Genomic DNA, 25689 nt, shown 5'->3' on the forward strand with positions numbered 1-25689 from the left:
TATTGAAATTTCTTATTTTATTGTATTAAAAATTATTTTTGTTGTACAAGATTTCATTCTGTTTGGACGTTTGGACTTGGAAGAATTGTTTCGATCTCATAAACCTGGATCTATCCAGATCATTTCAAATTCTCTTTTAGAAACTCTTATTTATGGATTGTATCAAAATTATCATTAATTTGTGAATTTTAATGTTTTCATATTTTATCTAAATTTGTGAAACACGCAACAGTTCTAGAAGCATGTGTCCTGTTGCATAAACAAAGACTTTTCTTGAACACTTATTATCGCTGTGTTAGCAAGAAAGAAGAGACTTTTGATTGGAGAAAATAAGAGTAAATGTAATTTAAGAATGTGAAAGTCGAAGGTGAATTCTGATTGGTTCTCTTTGGTGGTTGCACCATTTCCTGTTTTTCAATCTTATCTCGCTCCTTCTGTGGGAGCAAGGTAGTATCTGTGTCTTTGATCATCTGACCATTTTAGCGAGCAGATGTGTTCCTCCTTTGGTCCCCTCGTGCGAAACCCAGTCTCAGGTTAAGCACTGTTTCTACACTCATTTCTGTTTTTAACTTCATTAAAATGTGATCATTTCTTTTTCTTACACAGGAGTTTATCCTTGAGTTTCATATTCACCACTAAATTTGTCGAAATGACTTAGCTTTTCAGCTAAGATCTTATACTATTTGTTCGGAGGCAATACCCTTTCTCTTAACTTTGTAACTTATAATGTAATTATCTTTCCGGTTTGACTCCTGGTATTTTTGTGTTACCTTGCATAAGTACAGAAAATCTATGCAAATTACCTGAAGAGTTTTAGATAGTGATGCAACTTTACTGTACCTCTGTGTTTGGTTTTATTTCTACATTTGTGTAGATTGGGATTAGCTCTCATTTTAATCATCGCATCGTGTATCATTGGTTAGTTTTTCTTTGGATTCAAATTCAATTATTAAATTTCTTTTAATGAAATGTGCTTGTCTGCAGGCATGCTTCATAACTCCTTGATTTCCCTTTATAAATATCTTTCTATTTTGAGTTTTTGATTTGTTTCCTTTTCTTTTTTTTTTTTAAATGAATGTGTGTAATCCAAGGGCAATTACCCTCTCCATTTTCTTTCATAGCAAAAGGTTACGTTCCATTTCCTCTCAGGATTCCATGCCACTTTCCACATCCATTCTGTAGTTGTCATGTTTCCTAACCTGTTTGTTTACATTTTGGGCTGCAATGTTTTTTGCTGAACCTTAAGTTTTTTCACTGTGTTTAAAATATTATTATTATTATTATTATTATTATTATTATTATTATTATTATTATTATTATTATTATTATTATTATTAGTGTAATCAAGCCAAAATGCAGTTACGATTATGTTATGAAAGTGACAAGCAGCATTTTGAGCAATTTAGGAAGCAATAGGGCTAACTCACCTAGCTATACCACAAATGGATACGGTATATACAGTAGATATAAATATGGGTGGCTTCTTTCCCCATACATTTCACATATTAATTTTACTGATATCAAGGAAAATAGCTTACTCACATGTTTTATTTGTAAAATCAGGATGGTGTTCAGTCGGAGGAACAAATCCTATTAAAAAAAATACGATTTATAATTAGAGAATCTTACCAATACTATAATCATTAGTTCTAAAAACAGCAATACATATGGTATCAGTTGATGATGTTAATGTCTACAGCTACTGTCAGTAGTTAAACTGCTTTTATTCTCAATGAGCATTTCAGATGTGAAGTGTATAAAAAGTTCTGGGTAGGACTCATTTAAATGGAAATCATACAAGAAGTTAAGATTGTTACTTATTGATTGCCTAAGACTCTGCCAAAATTTAGACTAATTTGATACAATAAAAGTGATGCATATGGAATAAAATTAACACTGATGGAGGAAAGGCGGAAACACAAGTACAAAGAATCAAACTACAGATTGTAGCTGGTGGATCATTTAAAAAATTTTAGAACTGAATTCCCCCATCAAGTATCAACACGGTGAGGTTTATATTCTAATTATGCTGACTTGGAATATTGAAAAGCTGAACTAAGTATATACTCACTTCTTTGCCAGTAAGAAATACTGTAATTATATCCAACTGTTTCATTAAGGGGAACACCTGGAACAAAACAAGATAAAATTTTCTCATTAAAATATGTTTATACATTTTTAACATAGGATCTGTTAACATTATAATCTGCAAGAGGTTTTTTACAGAAAGTCAAAAAGGAGTAAGCTGAAAATGTTGGAATACTTTCAGGAGAACAACTGAAATGATAAGCATTTGTCTCTATAGTCAATGAGTGAAAGCTTTTATATTCTCACTCATAGATTCAAAGGCCTTTCAATATCTTTACAATTCCAAAATTTCTCCTGTATGTATTATATAAAATCATTTCAAACATTCCTTTGTATGTATACCAGGCATTACTACACTGTAATTCTGTACTGCACTATTCCCTAACAGTCTCTGAAAATAAAGAGGAATATAAAAAAATTTTAAATCAAATACCAGTATTAATGATATGTTGCACACAGAATCTTAGGTTTAAACCAGTACTCATAATTTGTTGTAATATCTGGTAATACCCATGAGCTTATCGTAACACTCACCTTTTCCAAAACACTCGGGACTCATTGATATATCATCTATGGCTATGTCTCCCAACCCGCCAATACCTCTCCTTGCTTCAAAGCGAAAAAAATATCTGTGAACAAAAAGAAAGGGTTTGCATTGATATTCAGTCAACTGAATTATTTTCTTCTCTGATCTTTGAGACTAAAACAACTAGGAAGAAGGATGTGAGCAGCATTAGATGGTTGAATTATGATTTGTTAGGAGTATGTTTGGGAATAATAATAATAATAATAATAATAATAATAATAATAATAATAATAATAATAGAAGAATAAGAAAATGATGATGATGATGATGATGATGATGATGACGATGTCTAGCTTTCTGTGGACATATCAAAAAGGATGAATAATTTTTTAAATTCTTTTTTTACAATTTGCTTTACGTCGCACTGACACAGATGGGTCTTATGGCAAAGATGGGATAGGAAAGGCCTAGAAGTGGGAAGGAAGCGGCCGTGGCCTTAATTAAGGTACAGTCCCAGCATTTGCCTAGTGTGAAAATGGGAAACCACGGAAAACCATCTTCGACTGCCGACAGTGGGGTTCGAACCCACTATCTCCCAAATACTGGATACTGGCTGCGCTTAAGCGACTGCAGCTGAAAAGGATGAATCCAGAGGGGTTAGCCCACAATAGAGTGACCCTGCAAGAAAAATGGAAAACCTAACCTCTGTGATGGAGAGAGGTACACAAAGACTTCTGTGCGAGAAGAAGAAAGTTAAATGACCAGAAAAAAAAAACTTTAACAATTTCCCAGAGATACATCGTTGCTCTTTGGCTGGGCTGTCTACACTGGAAAAGGACGTCTTTTGAGGACATGAACTATGGAATTCTCCAAGTTGATTTTTGAATTTTGACCTTTGTTGGTTCTTCTCCATGTAAAAAAAAAAAAAATCTGTTCTTGGTTTTTACAATATGAAAGTAAGAAATGTAATGGAATATGATTATTTATGAAGAAGATGAAGTTATCAGCCTGCATTTGTCTTCTTCTTCTGTAAATCTGTCTTGAGACAGGTATCAACTGGACAGTCTCCATGATTCTCTGTCCTGAGCATCTTGATTTAGTTGTTCATTCCAAACCACCTTCTTCCTCTTCCTTTTCTTCCATCTATTTTTCCCTCCATCACCTTCTGTTGAAGACAATTTCTACGTAGCATGTGACCCAACCAGGATATTTTCCTCTTCCTTATTGTTTTCATCAGGTGTGTCTTCTCTCCTACTTTTCTTAGCACTTCATCATTTCCCACTTTATCTGTCCACTTCACTTTTTCCATTCTTCTCCATAACCATATTTCAAAACTTTCCAAATACTTTGGTTTTTCCTTTCTTTTTTTTTTTTTTTTTTTTCTTTTTTTTTTTGCTAGTTGCTTTACGTTGCACCGACACGGATAGGTCTTATGGCGACGATGGGACAGGAAAGGGCTAGGAGTGGGAAGGAAGCGGCCGTGGCCTTAATTAAGGTACAGCCCCAGCATTTGCTTGGTGTGAAAATGGGAAACCACGGAAAACCATTTTCAGGGCTGCCGACAGTGGGATTCGAACCTACTATCTCCCGAATACTGGATACTGGCCGCACTTAAGTGACTGCAGCTATCGAGCGCGGTTTTTCCTTTCTTAATGTCCATGTTTCAGCTCCATACAACACTACACTCCACACAAAACACTTTGTGAACCTCATTCTTAAATCAATAGGGATTGCCTTAGATGTCAAAAGCCCTCTCACCTTTCCAAAAGCTTCTTTACCCATAGATATTCTGCTTCTTATTTCTTCTGTACAGCTTTCATCCATGTCAATAAACTTCCCAAATATCTGAATGACTTTACTTGTTCCAATTTCTTTTCCCCTAGTATTATTTTAACAGCAATCTCCTCCTTTCCTATTCTCATCACCTTAGTCTTCCCAATGTTTATCTTCATTCCAGACTCTTTGTCCACTCTCTCAATATTTTCCAACATGATTTGCAGATCTTTTCTTGATTCCGCTAATACCGCCACATCATCTGCGTATTTTATGGACTTTATTGGTTCTCCTCTCACTACAATGCCTCTTGCTTTTTCCAGGGCCTTCTGTAACAGTTTTCCAGCATATATATTGAACAGAGCCAGTGACATGCAACATCCCTGTTTTACTCCTCTTCCGATACCCACTTCTTCTGTTTCATATTCATCTACTCTAGCCATCACCTTCTGATTCTTATACAACTCTTTTATTAGTCTTTCCAGTCTACACCATCAGAATGCACTCTGTCAAATGCTTTTTCCCAGTCAATGAAACATATATAAATTTCCCTATTCACTTCTAACATACTTTCTGCAATCATCCTTAGGCATCCAATTGCATCCTGGTTCCTCTTCCCTTTCTAAAACCAAACTGATCATCTCCCATATTCTCCTCTATTTTCTTTTCTATTCTTCTCAGCACTATCCTGATCACTGCCTTAGTGACATGGCATATAAAACTAACTGTTCTATAGTTGTTACATTGTTTAGCATTACATTTCTTTGGTAAGGGAACCATAATGGTCCTAAGAAGATCTTCTGGCCACATGCCTGTATCGTATATTGTGTTCACCAGATTGTTAAGTCTATCTATTCCTCCATTCCCTAAAGTCTTTAATGCTTCAGATGGTATATGGTCACAGCCCATCACTTTCCTTTCCTTTCCTTTCCTTTAGGTCCTGGATTGCCTTTTCCACTTCCCATTTTTCTATCCTTGGTCCTCTAGATTCTTTGTCACAATCCTGCTCATTCTCCAGTATCATTGTTCCAGTACCAGCTTGATGATCATACAGATCTTTTGTATATTCCATCCACACCTCCTTATTTTCTTCTAAACTTGATGTCATCTTTCTGTGTTTGTTCATTATTCCTTGCTTGCTTATCTTCCTTTGATTTCTCCTCATCAAGATCCTTGCTGTTCGATACATCTCTTCTATTTTTCCCCTCCTTTTCCAACTTTTCTATTTCTTCACATTGGTTTTCATCCATTCTTCCCTGGCCTTATCAGTTGTCCATCTCAGCTGATTGTTTAGTTTTCTGTATTGTATTTTTCCTTCATCTGAGGAGTAATTTTTCCATTTCATGCGTTCATCCATTTTATCTAACACCTCCTTCGTTATCCATTCCTTTTTATTCTCTTCATTCTGACTTTACCTACTTCTTCTTCTAAGATTTTTACTATTGCACTACTGATGGTAAGCCATTTCTGTGATACATCCATACTCATTCTCGAGTTTTCCAACTTTTCTTCAGACCTTCTTATACAAGACCCGGTATTTTCATTCTTCAGTTTTTTTACGTCCCACTTCCTTCCAGGGTGTTTATTTCATATATTTCAGTTGTGTTCTTATATCTGCCACTATCAAGTTGTGGTCTGTGTTTGCATCTGCCCCAGGGAATGTTTCAGCCATTTTGATGCTGTTTTTTGAACCTTTGATTGAGTATAATAAAATCTGTCTGATATCTGGCTGTATCACCAGGACTCTTCCATGTATACAGCCTCCCCTTATGGTTCTTAAACCAGGTGTTAGCAATTCAAAGGTCAAGGCTCTTGGAGAAATCAATAAGTTTTTCTCCTCTTTCATTTCTTCTCCCTAATCCGTAATCTCTGACCACATTACTCTGTCTTCCACTTCCCACTACGCTATTCCAATCTCCCATCATCACAGTTCTTACTGGACCTTATTCATTCTCCTCAAACACCTCCTCTATCTGGTCATAAATCTGGTCTACCTTTTCCTCGTTCGCATCCGTAGTAGGCATATACACTTGAATGATCAGTGTATCAACAGGGTCACTCTGTATCTTGAGTGCCAGTACCGTATCACTTAGGCATCACCTTAATTATACTACTATCTAGAACTTTCCTAAACAATAGTCGTACTCCTCTTTGCCTGTGTTCTCCTCCCTTATAAGTCATCTTGTAGTCCTCAGATACAAGCTCTCCTTCTCCTTCACATCGCACTTCAATAATCCTAAAATACTGACGTTGTATTTATCCATTTCCTTTTTCACATTCCCTAGTTCAGCTTTCTCATTCATTGTTCTGACATTCCGAGTACCAATCCTCAACAGTTCAGATGTCTTCTTCTTCCCATTCCGTTCAATTTTCACATCGCATGGTTCTCCTGTTACAGCGCCCATCTGGAGATCCGAATGAGGGCATATTACTCTGGAATTGAATTTCTTCTCAGGAACAGCCATATACATGGATTTTGTCCAGTGGGACTAGGGATACTACAAGAGTATTTAATGCGGTGGTTTCCCCTTGCCTTCTGCATCCTATGCCGTTGACTTCCAATAAGTTCATCTGCATTTAGGGGTGATTTCTCACCCCAAGGACAAGAGGGTGCCCTTTTCTCCACCCGCTCATTCACCCTCCGAGGAGGCTGTTGGCCATTTGTAGAGGGGGACCACTTATACCGGTGGTCACCGGGTTTCTTTAAATTGTACTCGTATTAATCCCCTAGTCCAGGGTTGCCTCTTACGCCATCTCCACCATACCGAAGTCCACCTTCTCCGCCATAGATTCCGTTGAAGTCTTCACTCGTAAACCTGAACTGGGACCTATATCAGATGTTGTCAATGTGCTCTGGGACTCACATAGGCAGGGGTGCCACTCCCTGGGTAGGGCTGCCTCCGAAGAGGGTCCCTACCCGCTACCTGCAAGTACTAATGGTTCGAGGACTTTTTGTGCAAAGCAAGTTACATGTTTATGTCTGTTTTGATGTCAAAATGTGCAGTGACCTTTGAAATATTATATTCATATTTGTAAAAATGGGAAGATCAGTTGCAGAAAATTTACTACAGTAAACTAGGGTTAAGTACAAGAGAGGTCAAAAATATTCAAATACTCATAATAAATGTTAAGTTCTGAGCAGTTTATATTGAAACTCACAAACCATAACTATATTAATTAGGAAATCATAATTTCTCACATTTTTCTTACAGAAACATTTAGTCTAAATCTATGGAACATGAACTGCATTATATCTTGTTGTTCTATCATTTGTTGTTTTCTTATATCTTGTTATTCTTTCATGTTTTTGTTGTAAATAATTTTATATTTTGTTTAGAATTTCTCCTCTGTTCTAGCAAGTAAATTATTAACTTATTAAGTATGATTTTGTCAAATTTCTACTGCTACCATAACATTTATTAATTGGGTATAATTATGAGATGAAAGGTTATGATTTTATATTTGTCAGTGTATACTATAACTTTTGGTTCATGCATTCATAGCAGTGATTACTACGGTGGCTTAAATACACAATTGCCTATTGTTAGGCCTTCTTGTTGATATTGCCTTTACTGTCATAACAGGTTTTTTACACTGCCACCCAGCAATGTCAGGCAATGACATCTCACAGCACTGGAGGACTGTTTCCACAAGCCTTACGGGACAGGCAACCTGTTCTCTACTAGCCTTGGTAATGGCTTAACCTTGTAGTGCTAAGTACATCTGAAGTGCAGTTATTTTATTAGTTAGTATCTTGTTTAAGTTAGGTCAGGATCATCCAGTCACAGTATGAGACAGTAGACGGTACTACCTGTGACTTTCTAAGAAGAAGGAGAAGAAGAAGAGAAAACAAGGAGGAAGCAGAATTTTAAGACCCTCCTGTATATTTTTCTCTTCTTGTTTGCCAATCTTTCTCAAGTAGAAGAAGAAGAAAATAATAATAATAATAATAATAATAATAATAATAATAATAATAATAATAATAATAATAATAATAATAATAATAATAATAATAATAATAATAATAATATATTAGTAATATTAGTAATAATAATATATTAGTAATATATATTATTATTATTATTATTATTATTATTATTATTATTATTATTATTATTATTATTATTATTATTATAAGTAGAAGAGGAAGAAGTTAACGAATAAGTCAAGGAGGAAGGAATATTTTTGGACCCTCCTCTATATTATCTCCTCTTGTTCTTCAATCTTTGTTAAGAAGAAGATAATGAAGAAGAGAAAATACAAGGAGGAAGCAGAATTTTAAGACCCTCCTGTATATTTTCTCTTCTCCTGCAATCTTCTTAAAAACTAATATGATGATGTTAATGAAAAAGGCCAAGGGCCATTACACCAAACTTGACACCACTGTGTAGGAAATGACACATAAATTCAACAGAACATTGTCAACAGTTTAGATGGCAGAGGACTTCAGTACCAACAGCGGATAAAACAGAAGAAATTTCTCCTGTCAGCAATGTCTGTACTTCAGGGAAGTGGTTGTAAAGTATGTCTGTACCCTTGAGCAATGGCCTAAAGTTACACCTGGCAGTAGGAATGAAATGCCTCTGGGATCGGCGACACCACCGTAATAATAGCCAATATATAAGGTATTTCTGAACACGCCTTGGAAAAGGCAACCAGTAGCCAACATGATGATGATGGGCATAATCAACCTTACGACCCCGACAGAAAAGGCAGAAGAAGTGGTGGATTTTATGAAGACAGAGGGTATAGAAATGATGGGGTTGAGTGAAGTTAAATGGAAGGAGAAAGGAATGAAGAGAATGAGGAAAGAATATACACTGTACTGGAGTGGTGGCCGTGAGACAGAAAATGGAGAGGGCCTGGAAACTTCGAAACAGCTGTAGGTGTACGTGGATATGGTAGAATACATCAGCAACAGGATAATGAAAATTAGACTGAGAATGAAGGACTTCATACAAGTGTATGCACCACAGACAGGGAACAAAGAAGAGGATATTGAGGAATTCCTGGAGAAAGTAGAAAAATAAGTTAACTAATGTGGAAGTGATTATAATGGGAAATTTAAATGCACAGGTGGAAAACAAAAGACAGGAAAGGAAGAAGTAACAGGACCACATGGATATGGAGAAAGAATGAAGAAGGAGAGAAACTAGTTGAGTACTGTGAGAGGAATGGAATGATTGTGGGCAACAGAAGGTTTCAGAAAAAAACCCGCAGGAAAATTACAAGATATGGCTGGGGTGACAAGAATAAAATAAGTAACTGATTACTTTCTTGTGGAAAGGATAAATCACAGACAGTTGTTGGATGTAACAGCTTTACCAGGAGACAGGATTGTGATAGCAAAAATGAGAGAAAAAAATGGAAAAATTAAAGGAGATAAGAGATAGTAAAATAAAAGTGTGGGAATTATAAGAATATGCACGAAGAATTTCTGGAGAGATTGAAACAACAAATTCTAGTTAGTGAAGTAGGAAATAGGGCATTTGTAAGTGGGGCAGAGAGTGCCTGTGGTAGAACATTGACGAGAGTGAAAAAATTAGAGACACTGTGGTGGAATGAGAAGGTGAGAGAAGTAGTGAACGAAATGAAGAAAACATGACAAGAATGGAATAGGGATGAAAAAAATAAGAAAGCAAATGGAAGTATCTTGATAATAAAAGAAAATGTAAAAAAAAAAAAAAAACCTGGTAAGAAAAGAAAAGTTGGGAAGAATTTACACAAAAGATATAAATGGATTGAGCTGGCAGTAAAAGAATTAAAAGTAATAAACTTCATTGTTAGGTTCCGTATTGAGTTGAGACTATGCTTAAAGTAAATACAAAATTTTAATATTCCACCTTCTCAATACTAAAAAATCATGTGATGTTTTTACAAAAACATTACAATGACATTAAAATGGTACTAGTTTCGGTCCACTGTGGACCATCATCAGCCTAGCCAAATTACAACAGTAAAAGACATAGTGATAAAAAAATAGTATGGAGAAATGAGAGGATCTAAAAGGATGGGATGGTGGTGGAATGACAGATAAAAGTGAAAAAACCGTATTTGCAAATAATGATAAAAGTAGCAGAAGTGTTCACAATGACAAGTAAAATCTTGTGAAGTCACGTAAAAACCCTTGATGAGATAGTCAGGTTGGCAGTTGCTCCTCTGTTGCACGATTGACATATATAACTACGTATATGCTTCTAGAAAGTTGTAGATGTGAGTTCCACTTTTGCGTAGAAGGAAGAATTGTCCAATGAGACTAGCACCAGATTAAAATTGACAAAGTTGAACCTGTTCTATGGTGGAATTAAAGGCTTTCTGTGTTGAACAGAAGTCTCAGTTCAATCGGGACCCCAATGAACCTGGGGAGAGAAGATAGTATTAACGCGGTAATCGGATAGAGAAGAAGCGAGGCACCGGAAAATATAAACGATGACTCACCTTGCGCTGCGTGAAACAAACTTGCTGGATTGAATGCAACTTACGGAGTGAGCGTAGCGCGGAGTAGATCAGCAGAAAAGGGGTAGGTGAATACGGAGGAGAGGAATGACGTAAGTAGTGGAGGGTGGGAGGGATGGGAAGGTTCAAGGCGGGGTGGACGGGAGAGGAAGTGAAGGTGTTTGTACTGTCGGGGGACCCTTGATTGACTTAAAGAAAGAATTTTGAACGACCGATTTGTTTTTTCTGTAATAAGTAATGAAAAGGTCAAATAAAATATTGGGTTTCTCAGTTATTTCGTTAAGGTTATAGTTGGCATTAAAGTATTGATCTAAATGAATGTAAAAGTTCTCTATTATATTGAGTAGAGGTCTTTTCTTAGCTATTTTGAGAATGTCCATGTCTGTTTCAATATTCGTGAATTTGTGGTTATAGTCGACCATATGTTGGCCGATGGCTGAAAATTTGTTGTATCTGACTGCATTGAAATGTTCTAAATATCTAATGTTGAAGCTCCGGCCGGTTTGCCCCACATAAGAAATATTAGAGCATGTATTACATTTAATCCTGTAGACGCCTGATTTTGTGTACCTATTTATTTTATTAACACGTGATGTGTTATGTAAGATTTGTGTGTTGTTGTTGTTGGTTTTAAAGGCTATTTTCATACCTTTTTTCTTTAAAACGTTGGTGATCTTGTGAATTCCATTGACGTAAGTAAAGATGGAAAAAGAGTCATGTTTAGGTGGTTCTTTTTTAAGTGTGGTTTTGGGGTGAAATTTATGTTTGTTAATGATGTTTTCTATGAAATGGCTATTGAAGCCATTGAATCTGGCGATGTAGCGGATAGTATTCAATTCGGTATGAAGATCATTTTTATTCATAGGAACGTTGAATGCTCTATGTACAAGACTGTTATATGTTGCTTTTTTGTGGGGGAGGGGGTGAGCTGAATCTTGTTGGATTGTGACGGCCGATTGGGTGGGCTTTCTGTAGATCTTGTACTAGTACCATTTTAATGTCATTGTAATGTTTTTGTAAAAACATCACATGATTTTTTAGTATTGAGAAGGTGGAATATTAAAATTTTGTATTTACTTTAAGCATAGTCTCAACTCAATACGGAACCTAACAATGAAGTTTATTACTTTTAATGATGACGCTAACCAAGCTAAACACAAAGCCTTTCAATATCTAGGCATTAAGTTGAAAATAGCCAAATTAGGCAAAGACAGATTTTCTCAAACAGTGCATTCGGTTTGATTTAACGCCAAATTTCTTAAGACACAACAAAAAGAAACATCGTATCACGTCACAAACTTCCAAAACTCAAACTAAGACTAATAAAATTTGGTTGAAAGATGAAATCAAGTTTCTTTATAGGAAAAAATCATTCCTTAACCTCAAACTATACGAGTCTCACCTTGCGTCAACAAAATTGTTATCTAAAGCGCATTGGACAATCTTCTTCCAATCAGTTGAAGATAAATTATTTATAGACTTAACCAAGAAACAACATATTTTGGATAATAAATTGGAGAAATTAAAGATATCCAAATCGCAAGATTACCAAATTAGACGCAACAGTAGACCAGCAGACGATCGTAACCATTTTCATCCACCCGTAATTAACCTATCCAATACTCCCCTAAATCCAAATGAAGAAGGAACTTTAGCCAAGGGACCCAAACATAACTGGCCCGATTTGAACACAACCAATTCACTTATTACAATGATAACAGAATCGGAATTAGCTATCTCTAAAACGCCTTTAGATACACAAGATGAATTAAGATATGACATCAAAAAGAAACTTAATAACATCCTTTTTCGCAATAATTCACCTAATTTTCCCGCCAATTCTAATAACAGGAATGTACTAACCGATCTGAAGCTCCTGCACACCCTAAACAAAAAAATTAAGGACAACGACCTAATCGTGACCAAGGCCGATAAAGGCAACACGACCGTAATCATTGATAAGAATGAATATATCAGTAAAACATCAGATTTCTTTAAAGATAGTTCCTTTTCCATAATTAAAAAAGACCCCACACAAAAAGTCCAAAGACTCCTTAAACAAACCTTAAAAAACTCCTCCTTCCTACTCACTGAACATGAAAAAAGCCAGCTTATAAGTATGAACCCTGGGCTTCCTACGGCTAGAGCTCTCCCAAAAATTCATAAGGCAGGTGCTCCCAAACGTCCAATCATCAATTTTAGACCGAGCCCTTTATATAAAACCGCACAATTTATTCAAAAGTTCCTAAGCAAAAATTACCGTTTTTCATCCAATAAATCGGTTAGAAATACCTTTGAATTAATAGACAAACTTAATAAATTTAACATGCAACCTCATTACTCACTTCACTCCTTTGATATCGTAAACATGTACCCAAGCATTCCAATTTCTAAATTAATTCCCATCATCAAAAGTAACTTATACAAAAACAATCATTTGAGTAAATTGGAAATTCAAGATTTCATTACATTGTTGAAATTAGTCGTAAATAACAACTTTTTTACGTTTAATGATACCATCTATCAACAAAACGGTCTGGCAATGGGTTCACCTGCATCAGGCATTCTCGCAGAAATCTATCTGGACTTTCTCGAGAACACAAAAATCGACAATAAATTCGACAATATTCTCCTTTGGGCTAGGTACGTCGACGATGTCCTAGTAGTTATCAACGAGAACTTGGAAGATGCTCACACCACACTCCAAACACTTAATAACATCGATCCGCATATTAAATTCACATTGCAGTCAGAAGTAGATCAAAATATCAATTTTCTGGATATTACAATCACTAGACAACAGGAATCTTTAACCTACAAGATCTACAGAAAGCCCACCCAATCGGCCGTCACAATCCGACAAGATTCAGCTCACCCCCTCCCCCACAAAAAAGCAACATATAACAGTCTTGTACATAGAGCATTCAACGTTCCTATGAATAAAAATGATCTTCATACCGAATTGAATACTATCCGCTACATCGCCAGATTCAATGGCTTCAATAGCCATTTCATAGAAAACATCATTAACAAACATAAATTTCGCCCCAAAACCACACTTAAAAAAGAACCACCTAAACATGACTCTTTTTCCATCTTTACTTACGTCAATGGAATTCACAAGATCACCAACGTTTTAAAGAAAAAAGGTATGAAAATAGCCTTTAAAACCAACAACAACAACACACAAATCTTACATAACACATCACGTGTTAATAAAATAAATAGGTACACAAAATCAGGCGTCTACAGGATTAAATGTAATACATGCTCTAATATTTCTTATGTGGGGCAAACCGGCCGGAGCTTCAACATTAGATATTTAGAACATTTCAATGCAGTCAGATACAACAAATTTTCAGCCATCGGCCAACATATGGTCGACTATAACCACAAATGATATAGATGTTGATTCCCATAGGGAATCTGAAATATTTGTCCTGAATGAGTAAATTTATAATACCAATATAAATGGTCCGTTATTGGACATTATAAATTTTCCAGCTAACTCATTATTGGTTGCCAGCGTTTCGCCCTCGTGTGCTAGGGTGGGCTCATCAGTTGGTACCTAGCACACCTACCAATACGCTGGCTAGTGCATACCGTGGAGGCCACTGCGTAGGCTAACTAGAGCCACCGGCAGTGCCAATGCACTAAGAGACTTTGTCTCATTATCAAAAATTGATGCCTGCTTGGCCATCAGATGATATAGATGTTGATTCCCATAGGGAATCTGAAATATTTGTCCTGAATGAGTAAATTTATAATACCAATATAAATGGTCCGTTATTGGACATTATAAATTTTCCAGCTAACTCATTCTTGGTTGCCAGCGTTTCGCCCTCGTGTGCTAGGGTGGGCTCATCAGTTGGTACCTAGCACACCTACCAATACGCTGGCTAGTGCATACCGTGGAGGCCACTGCGTAGGCTAACTAGAGCCACCGGCAGTGCCAATGCACTAAGAGACTTTGTCTCATTATCAAAAATTGATGCCTGCTTGGCCATCAGATGATATAGATGTTGATTCCCATAGGGAATCTGAAATATTTGTCCTGAATGAGTAAATTTATAATACCAATATAAATGGTCCGTTATTGGACATTATAAATTGGTATTGGTAGGTGTGCTAGGTACCAACTGATGAGCCCACCCTAGCACACGAGGGCGAAACGCTGGCAACCAAGAATGAGTTAGCTGGAAAATTTATAATGTCCAATAACGGACCATTTATATTGGTATTATAAATTTACTCATTCAGGACAAATATTTCAGATTCCCTATGGGAATCAACATCTATATCATCTGATGGCCAAGCAGGCATCAATTTTTGATAATGAGACGAAGTCTCTTAGTGCATTGGCACTGCCGGTGGCTCTAGTTAGCCTACGCAGTGGCCTCCACGGTATGCACTAGCCAGCGTATTGGTAGGTGTGCTAGGTACCAACTGATGAGCCCACCCTAGCACACGAGGGCGAAACGCTGGCAACCAAGAATGAGTTAGCTGGAAAATTTATAATGTCCAATAACGGACCATTTATATTGGTATTATAAATTTACTCATTCAGGACAAATATTTCAGATTCCCTATGGGAATCAACATCTATATCATCTGATGGCCAAGCAGGCATCAATTTTTGATAATGAGACAAAGTCTCTTAGTGCATTGGCACTGCCGGTGGCTCTAGTTAGCCTACGCAGTGGCCTCCACGGTATGCACTAGCCAGCGTATTGGTAGGTGTGCTAGGTACCAACTGATGAGCCCACCCTAGCACACGAGGGCGAAACGCTGGCAACCAAGAATGAGTTAGCTGGAAAATTTATAATGTCCAATAACGGACCATTTATATTGGTATTATAAATTTACTCATTCAGGACAAATATTTCAGATTCCCTATGGGAATCAACATCTATATCATCTGATGGCCAAGCAGGCATCAATTTTTGATAATGAGACAAAGTCTCTTAGTGCATTGGCACTGCCGGTGGCTCTAGTTAGCCTACGCAGTGGCCTCCACGGTATGCACTAGCCAGCGTATTGGTAGGTGTGCTAGGTACCAACTGATGAGCCCACCCTAGCACACGAGGGCGAAACGCTGGCAACCAAGAATGAGTTAGCTGGAAAATTTATAATGTCCAATAACGGACCATTTATATTGGTATTATAAATTTACTCATTCAGGACAAATATTTCAGATTCCCTATGGGAATCAACATCTATATCATCTGATGGCCAAGCAGGCATCAATTTTTGATAATGAGACAAAGTCTCTTAGTGCATTGGCACTGCCGGTGGCTCTAGTTAGCCTATGCAGTGGCCTCCACGGTATGCACTAGCCAGCGTATTGGTAGGTGTGCTAGGTACCAACTGATGAGCCCACCCTAGCACACGAGGGCGAAACGCTGGCAACCAAGAATGAGTTAGCTGGAAAATTTATAATGTCCAATAACGGACCATTTATATTGGTATTATAAATTTACTCATTCAGGACAAATATTTCAGATTCCCTATGGGAATCAACATCTATATCATCTGATGGCCAAGCAGGCATCAATTTTTGATAATGAGACGAAGTCTCTTAGTGCATTGGCACTGCCGGTGGCTCTAGTTAGCCTACGCAGTGGCCTCCACGGTATGCACTAGCCAGCGTATTGGTAGGTGTGCTAGGTACCAACTGACGAGCCCACCCTAGCACACGAGGGCGAAACGCTGGCAACCAAGAATGAGTTAGCTGGAAAATTTATAATGTCCAATAACGGACCATTTATATTGGTATTATAAATTTACTCATTCAGGACAAATATTTCAGATTCCCTATGGGAATCAACATCTATATCATCTGATGGCCAAGCAGGCATCAATTTTTGATAATGAGACAAAGTCTCTTAGTGCATTGGCACTGCCGGTGGCTCTAGTTAGCCTACGCAGTGGCCTCCACGGTATGCACTAGCCAGCGTATTGGTAGGTGTGCTAGGTACCAACTGATGAGCCCACCCTAGCACACGAGGGCGAAACGCTGGCAACCAAGAATGAGTTAGCTGGAAAATTTATAATGTCCAATAACGGACCATTTATATTGGTATTATAAATTTACTCATTCAGGACAAATATTTCAGATTCCCTATGGGAATCAACATCTATATCATCTGATGGCCAAGCAGGCATCAATTTTTGATAATGAGACAAAGTCTCTTAGTGCATTGGCACTGCCGGTGGCTCTAGTTAGCCTATGCAGTGGCCTCCACGGTATGCACTAGCCAGCGTATTGGTAGGTGTGCTAGGTACCAACTGATGAGCCCACCCTAGCACACGAGGGCGAAACGCTGGCAACCAAGAATGAGTTAGCTGGAAAATTTATAATGTCCAATAACGGACCATTTATATTGGTATTATAAATTTACTCATTCAGGACAAATATTTCAGATTCCCTATGGGAATCAACATCTATATCATCTGATGGCCAAGCAGGCATCAATTTTTGATAATGAGACAAAGTCTCTTAGTGCATTGGCACTGCCGGTGGCTCTAGTTAGCCTACGCAGTGGCCTCCACGGTATGCACTAGCCAGCGTATTGGTAGGTGTGCTAGGTACCAACTGACGAGCCCACCCTAGCACACGAGGGCGAAACGCTGGCAACCAAGAATGAGTTAGCTGGAAAATTTATAATGTCCAATAACGGACCATTTATATTGGTATTATAAATTTACTCATTCAGGACAAATATTTCAGATTCCCTATGGGAATCAACATCTATATCATCTGATGGCCAAGCAGGCATCAATTTTTGATAATGAGACAAAGTCTCTTAGTGCATTGGCACTGCCGGTGGCTCTAGTTAGCCTACGCAGTGGCCTCCACGGTATGCACTAGCCAGCGTATTGGTAGGTGTGCTAGGTACCAACTGATGAGCCCACCCTAGCACACGAGGGCGAAACGCTGGCAACCAAGAATGAGTTAGCTGGAAAATTTATAATGTCCAATAACGGACCATTTATATTGGTATTATAAATTTACTCATTCAGGACAAATATTTCAGATTCCCTATGGGAATCAACATCTATATCATCTGATGGCCAAGCAGGCATCAATTTTTGATAATGAGACAAAGTCTCTTAGTGCATTGGCACTGCCGGTGGCTCTAGTTAGCCTACGCAGTGGCCTCCACGGTATGCACTAGCCAGCGTATTGGTAGGTGTGCTAGGTACCAACTGATGAGCCCACCCTAGCACACGAGGGCGAAACGCTGGCAACCAAGAATGAGTTAGCTGGAAAATTTATAATGTCCAATAACGGACCATTTATATTGGTATTATAAATTTACTCATTCAGGACAAATATTTCAGATTCCCTATGGGAATCAACATCTATATCATCTGATGGCCAAGCAGGCATCAATTTTTGATAATGAGACAAAGTCTCTTAGTGCATTGGCACTGCCGGTGGCTCTAGTTAGCCTACGCAGTGGCCTCCACGGTATGCACTAGCCAGCGTATTGGTAGGTGTGCTAGGTACCAACTGATGAGCCCACCCTAGCACACGAGGGCGAAACGCTGGCAACCAAGAATGAGTTAGCTGGAAAATTTATAATGTCCAATAACGGACCATTTATATTGGTATTATAAATTTACTCATTCAGGACAAATATTTCAGATTCCCTATGGGAATCAACATCTATATCATCTGATGGCCAAGCAGGCATCAATTTTTGATAATGAGACAAAGTCTCTTAGTGCATTGGCACTGCCGGTGGCTCTAGTTAGCCTATGCAGTGGCCTCCACGGTATGCACTAGCCAGCGTATTGGTAGGTGTGCTAGGTACCAACTGATGAGCCCACCCTAGCACACGAGGGCGAAACGCTGGCAACCAAGAATGAGTTAGCTGGAAAATTTATAATGTCCAATAACGGACCATTTATATTGGTATTATAAATTTACTCATTCAGGACAAATATTTCAGATTCCCTATGGGAATCAACATCTATATCATCTGATGGCCAAGCAGGCATCAATTTTTGATAATGAGACGAAGTCTCTTAGTGCATTGGCACTGCCGGTGGCTCTAGTTAGCCTACGCAGTGGCCTCCACGGTATGCACTAGCCAGCGTATTGGTAGGTGTGCTAGGTACCAACTGACGAGCCCACCCTAGCACACGAGGGCGAAACGCTGGCAACCAAGAATGAGTTAGCTGGAAAATTTATAATGTCCAATAACGGACCATTTATATTGGTATTATAAATTTACTCATTCAGGACAAATATTTCAGATTCCCTATGGGAATCAACATCTATATCATCTGATGGCCAAGCAGGCATCAATTTTTGATAATGAGACAAAGTCTCTTAGTGCATTGGCACTGCCGGTGGCTCTAGTTAGCCTACGCAGTGGCCTCCACGGTATGCACTAGCCAGCGTATTGGTAGGTGTGCTAGGTACCAACTGATGAGCCCACCCTAGCACACGAGGGCGAAACGCTGGCAACCAAGAATGAGTTAGCTGGAAAATTTATAATGTCCAATAACGGACCATTTATATTGGTATTATAAATTTACTCATTCAGGACAAATATTTCAGATTCCCTATGGGAATCAACATCTATATCATCTGATGGCCAAGCAGGCATCAATTTTTGATAATGAGACAAAGTCTCTTAGTGCATTGGCACTGCCGGTGGCTCTAGTTAGCCTACGCAGTGGCCTCCACGGTATGCACTAGCCAGCGTATTGGTAGGTGTGCTAGGTACCAACTGATGAGCCCACCCTAGCACACGAGGGCGAAACGCTGGCAACCAAGAATGAGTTAGCTGGAAAATTTATAATGTCCAATAACGGACCATTTATATTGGTATTATAAATTTACTCATTCAGGACAAATATTTCAGATTCCCTATGGGAATCAACATCTATATCATCTGATGGCCAAGCAGGCATCAATTTTTGATAATGAGACAAAGTCTCTTAGTGCATTGGCACTGCCGGTGGCTCTAGTTAGCCTATGCAGTGGCCTCCACGGTATGCACTAGCCAGCGTATTGGTAGGTGTGCTAGGTACCAACTGATGAGCCCACCCTAGCACACGAGGGCGAAACGCTGGCAACCAAGAATGAGTTAGCTGGAAAATTTATAATGTCCAATAACGGACCATTTATATTGGTATTATAACCACAAATTCACGAATATTGAAACAGACATGGACATTCTCAAAATAGCTAAGAAAGGACCTCTACTCAATATAATAGAGAACTTTTACATTCATTTAGATCAATACTTTAATGCCAACTATAACCTTAACGAAATAACTGAGAAACCCAATATTTTATTTGACCTTTTCATTACTTATTACAGAAAAAACAAATCGGTCGTTCAAAATTCTTTCTTTAAGTCAATCAAGGGTCCCCCGACAGTACAAACACCTTCACTTCCTCTCCCGTCCACCCCGCCTTGAACCTTCCCATCCCTCCCACCCTCCACTACTTACGTCATTCCTCTCCTCCGTATTCACCTACCCCTTTTCTGCTGATCTACTCCGCGCTACGCTCACTCCGTAAGTTGCATTCAATCCAGCAAGTTTGTTCCACGCAGCGCAAGGTGAGTCATCGTTTATATTTTCCGGTGCCTCGCTTCTTCTCTATCCGATTACCGCGTTAATACTATCTTCTCTCCCCAGGTTCATTGGGGTCCCGATTGAACTGAGACTTCTGTTCAACACAGAAAGCCTTTAATTCCACCATAGAACAGGTTCAACTTTGTCAATTTTAATCTGGTGCTAGTCTCATTGGACAATTCTTCCCTCTACGCAAAAGTGGAACTCACATCTACAACTTTCTAGAAGCATATACGTAGTTATATATGTCAATCGTGCAACAGAGGAGCAACTGCCAACCTGACTATCTCATCAAGGGTTTTTACGTGACTTCACAAGATTTTACTTGTCATTGTGAACACTTCTGCTACTTTTATCATTATTTGCAAATACGGTTTTTTCACTTTTATCTGTCATTCCACCACCATCCCATCCTTTTAGATCCTCTCATTTCTCCATACTATTTTTTTATCACTATGTCTTTTACTGTTGTAATTTGGCTAGGCTGATGATGGTCCACAGTGGACCGAAACTAGTACCATTTTAATGTCATTGTAATGTTTTTGTAAAAACATCACATGATTTTTTAGTATTGAGAAGGTAGAATATTAAAATTTTGTATTTACTTTAAGCAGTAAAAGAATGCCATATGGAATTATACAAAGTAATAGGAAAGAAAGAGTTTGTACAAAGTTGATGAAAGAGGAAGGTGGAGAGTTGATAACATATCCAGAAAAAATAAAGAGAAGATGGAAGGAGTATTATGATAAACTGCTGAATGTGAGAAATTGTACAGAGGAGATGATAGTAATATGGTGTGATGACTCAACAGTAGAAGGTTTTATAACCATGTTAGAAGTGGAATTAGCCAGTGGCGGTTTCTGGTATAGCGCAATAGAGCAATGAACCTCCAGTTTATATCAAATTGTACTCAACTAAGTAATTTTCATAACTCCCTTGTCAATCTCAAAGCTCTTGCTAAGTCCCTCTATGTAATATACTCATACTGGCTTTCAATTTATGTGAGCTGCGCAAGGTCTGTGGCTGAATACTCATCTGGATTGAACCCCCTCGCAAGGTAAACTCTCCATCTGTGCATAGGCGAAGGGAATGGCGAGGTGCCTGCCATCTGTTGCCCTTACGGGAATTTAACTAGGCAACAGAGAATAGTGCACATAATTAGCACTAGTGTTGAAAAGCATCATTACTACCAAAAATCACATTAAACTGCCAAATTCCAATTGACATCTTGTCCCAAATATATCAATACTTACTAAACACCTACTCATTTGCTTTCTTTGGAATAATTTTTTGGAGAGAAACTTAAAAATCATTGAGGCAAAGAATAGCGGCAAGGTTATATCAATGAAAACTTTTAAATACAGTTATTACTGTTCCTATAATGACATCCAATGCAGAAAGGTTCTTCTCTACCCTGAAGAGAATAAAGACTTTCTAGCGCAGCACAATGACCGAGGATGGACTTAATGATTTTGCTATGTTGTCAACTGAAAGGGACTTTTTTCAAGACTCTGCGGACTTCAATCAAGCATTTATACATAAGTTTGCATCCTTCAAGGAGCGCAGGATGGATTTTTTGTATAAGCTGTCTGCATAGGGTAAGTTGATTGTAAAACATTTCTTATTTTGCATGTGGTAAATTTCGGCATATAGGCCTACCGTATTGTCTGCTTCTCTCATATTTGATCACATTTCTAAAACTTCTGTCATCTTATTTTAGGAGATTATGGTCCACAATGGAAGAGGTGCTGGGGGAGAGGGGGAGAGGGGGAGAAGAGAGGTTGGGGAGGAAGGGGCAAATTTTTCCTTCTTTTGAACCCCCAGTGATGAAAGTCACGCGCTGCCACTGGAATTAGAAGTCCATAAAATTAAAATAGGGAAGGCACCAGGTATGGATGAAATAAGTGTGGAAATGATAAAGGCTGCTGGACACGTTGGACTACAATGGGTGTAAAGATTACTAAAGTGAATATGGAAGCAAAGATGTGTGCCAGAAGACTGGGGAAAGGGAATAATAATACCAGTCTTTAAGAAGGGGGACAAAAAATGGTGTGATAACTATAGAGGAATTACATTCATATCACAAGTGTGAAAAATACTGGAAAGAATATTAGAGAATAGAATGAGGAAAAAGGTAGGAGGGTTGCAAGAGGAACAGTATGGCTTCAGAAGTGGAAGATATAGAGTCCTTGAAAAGAACTGGGAATATGGAAAGGATCTGGTCATGACATTCATAGATCTAACAAAGGCATATGATAGTGTACCCAGGGAGAAGGTTTGGAACACCATACTCAAAAAGAAACTGGGTAGAAATGGTGCAAGCAATGTACAAAAACTGTGTCAGCAGCAAACAGACTCTATTTGGAAAGACAGAATGGTTTAGAAATGAAACTGGAGTACACAAGGGAATGTGCTATTGCTTCTCCTATTTCTAATGGTTATGGACAAAATTGTGAAGGAGACAAAGGAAGCATATGGAATAGGGAGATAAAGTTCTTACTATCTGCAGACGATATTGTGGTCTGGGGAACATACAATAGAGGAAAGCGTAACTGATCCATCTTTTTTCAATACAAATTGTGTTGTTAAAACAATCACAACATTTTTATTTAGAACCGGTTTCGATGTCTTTGGACACCATCATCAGCCAAATAGGTTATATGAACAAAGATATACAAGTATTATAATACATATTATGGACCCTTAATGGGGAACAAACAGCAAAGAAATACAAGAACAACTTGACGCACTGAACAAGTAAATCAAAGAGTATGGTATGAAAATCAGCACAGAGAAAAGCAAGACCATGGTGATATAAAGAGGAGAAAGACATGGGAAGGCATTGTGAAAATTGGTAATCAAAGCCTTGAAACTGTGGACAGTTTCAAATACATAGGAAGTGAATTAATGCAGAATATAAGGCTAGACGTGGAGATTAGTAAGGGGGTGCAACAGGGCAATGCATTCTACCAGAGCATAAGAAATTTTGTCTGGAATAAGGAAGTACCAAGGAAGTGTTAAGAGATAATGTACAAAACATATTAAGCACCCAAACTGACCTATGCAGCTGAGACCTGGACAACGACAAGTACAGAGGAGAATAGAATTCAAGTCAGTGAAATTAAATACCTAAGGAGTATGATAAGAAAGACAAGGAAGGACAGATTGAGAAACGAAGATTCGAGAAAGGATGTCAGAATGGAAAACCTCAATGAGAAAAGTGATAGGAATAAACTAAGATGGTTTGGACATGTAAAGAGGGTGGAGTTTAAAAGAATAACAAAACAGATGATGGAGATGAAGTTCAAGGGAAAGAGAGCAAGAGGGAGACATAGGAAAAGTGGATCGATTTGATAAAGAGGAGTGCAAGAAGAAGAAACCTGGACTGGGAAAAAATGGAAGAGGAATGAAGGTAGAAGAATTAAGATTGGCGAAGAAAGAGCCTACCTGTTTTAAAACCAGTGTATGAAGATGTGGAAATTGTCCTAGTCCCTTCTGTTTCCAGGTTCGTCCTTATCTCCTCTTCTATTGCTCCCGCTTCCAATACTACCTGTCATTTTGTTTATCCTATCTTCCTACAGATGACAATCAGTACCATTATGGTCATTGTTTTGACAAAGACCTTTACTTCAGTTGAGTTTCATAATACTAACCAAACTTTTACATAGTATATAGGAGATAGATACAGTATGTTTGAACAAAAGTTCCATACCTCTCTGTGACGTTGGGTACGGTGACTACTTGTCGATACCACATGTTGCGTTTGCCACCAAAATTCCGCCACAGCTCTTTGTGGTTTTGTTTTTTATCGAGTTCCACGAGATAAAGTTTTAATGCTCCGCTGTGTGGTCCATACTGATGATAATGAAATCTTAACTGAAACAAAGAAGAAAAAGAAGGTTAAATATCTCAGTTAATTCAATAATTCAAGGATACAGAACATGAGAACACCAAAGCTCTAGATTCATTGCTTGCATGATATAGGCTTTTGGGCTTATGCCATGTCAAGAAAATAAGGTGAAATTCTTTACGTTTTGCAGAGAACTGTGCTCTGCATCATCAGAAGAAAATCTCGACTGTCCATGAGAAAGGCTTCTTAAACAATGAACTTTGAATTTAGACGTTATAATAGAAGTTGAAATGGTAGTTCATTCATCACCAGATGGCTCCCCGGATGCGGTACAGCACCAACGTTCGAAGCAGAAGTTCTGTCAACTTCTATTATACCTCCCTTAACATCTGTCCTATCGAAAAGAGTAAAATGGGTCTTTAGTTTTTCCCGTTGCCCACCTTGAAGTGACATGCACGACATGTCCCATGGGACTTGGACTAAAAATCCAAATTTTCATAATCATCTGCATTATTATCCGTCATACAATAAATATGTATGTGACATAAAGGAATGGAAATAATATGTTCTTAAATGTTTGTTACATACAGTCTTTTGATAGACCTAATGTTAACAAAAATATTTGAGAATAATCTTCCTATAAATACCAACTCCATGTAATTATCATGACATCATATGCACCTGATAACACAATCCTGAGTGAGTAGAATCCAAATATGTAGTTTGGTTGAAATAAGTCCAGCAGTTTTTGACTTTTAGGAATATACAAACAGACAGACACCAAAGGGAAAAGTTCTACCTCATGTTACCTCGGTGTTCAGATACAATAAGTGGGGGTAATTTTAAAGCCAAGGGAAATACGATGCAACCTCTGATTTTCTCCTGTTATGGATCCTTCTAAATGACTGTATGTCTGTGAGGATATCCATCACTGGCTGCAGAGCATGAAGTCCTTAGAAAATAGTAATTTTCACCATCATTTGAAGAGCAAGCAAAATTACATATATAAAAAAATTGTTTAAAATAAAGGGGCATTTCACATGTAGTCTACAGATTTTACATATAATCAATAGTGTAAGAAAAAATTGAAGAAACTGTTCTGGTCTTCCTACAAACTCCCAGTCTATTCAAAGATTTTTAAATGATATGCATATCAAAACCTGCTCCTTGATGAGTAGACTACAGATATGAAGTTTGGCTGAGATATAACTAATAGTGTAAGAGAAAATTGAAAAAAAAACTCTTCTGGTCTTCCTGTAAACACCCAGTCTGTTCAGTGATTTTTAAATGATATGTGCATTGAAACCTGCTCCTGGATAAGTAGGCTCTAAATATGAAGTTTGGTTAAGATCTAATGAACTGTTTACCTGTGATGGTGGAACAAACAAACAAACAG

At 37.9% G+C, this 25689-nt stretch overlaps 1 protein-coding gene across 5 annotated transcripts in view; it reads right to left on the bottom strand.

Annotated features, from left to right (window-relative positions):
• The window catches only part of Alk (Anaplastic lymphoma kinase), a 730031-nt gene that overhangs the window by 186819 nt on the left and 517523 nt on the right, over positions 1-25689 (bottom strand). For all 5 annotated transcript variants that reach the window (XM_067151542.2, XM_067151544.2, XM_067151543.2 and 2 more), the window contains exons 7-10: positions 24156-24319; positions 2623-2717; positions 2072-2128; positions 1543-1590 (exon numbers count right to left, since the gene is read on the bottom strand). In XM_067151542.2, the coding sequence (XP_067007643.2) occupies positions 1543-1590; positions 2072-2128; positions 2623-2717; positions 24156-24319 (364 nt within the window). The remainder of the gene's footprint in view (positions 1-1542; positions 1591-2071; positions 2129-2622; positions 2718-24155; positions 24320-25689) is intronic.

This window comes from Anabrus simplex, chromosome 7, assembly GCF_040414725.1.
Source record: "Anabrus simplex isolate iqAnaSimp1 chromosome 7, ASM4041472v1, whole genome shotgun sequence".
NCBI classification, from domain to species: Eukaryota; Metazoa; Arthropoda; class Insecta; order Orthoptera; family Tettigoniidae; genus Anabrus; species Anabrus simplex.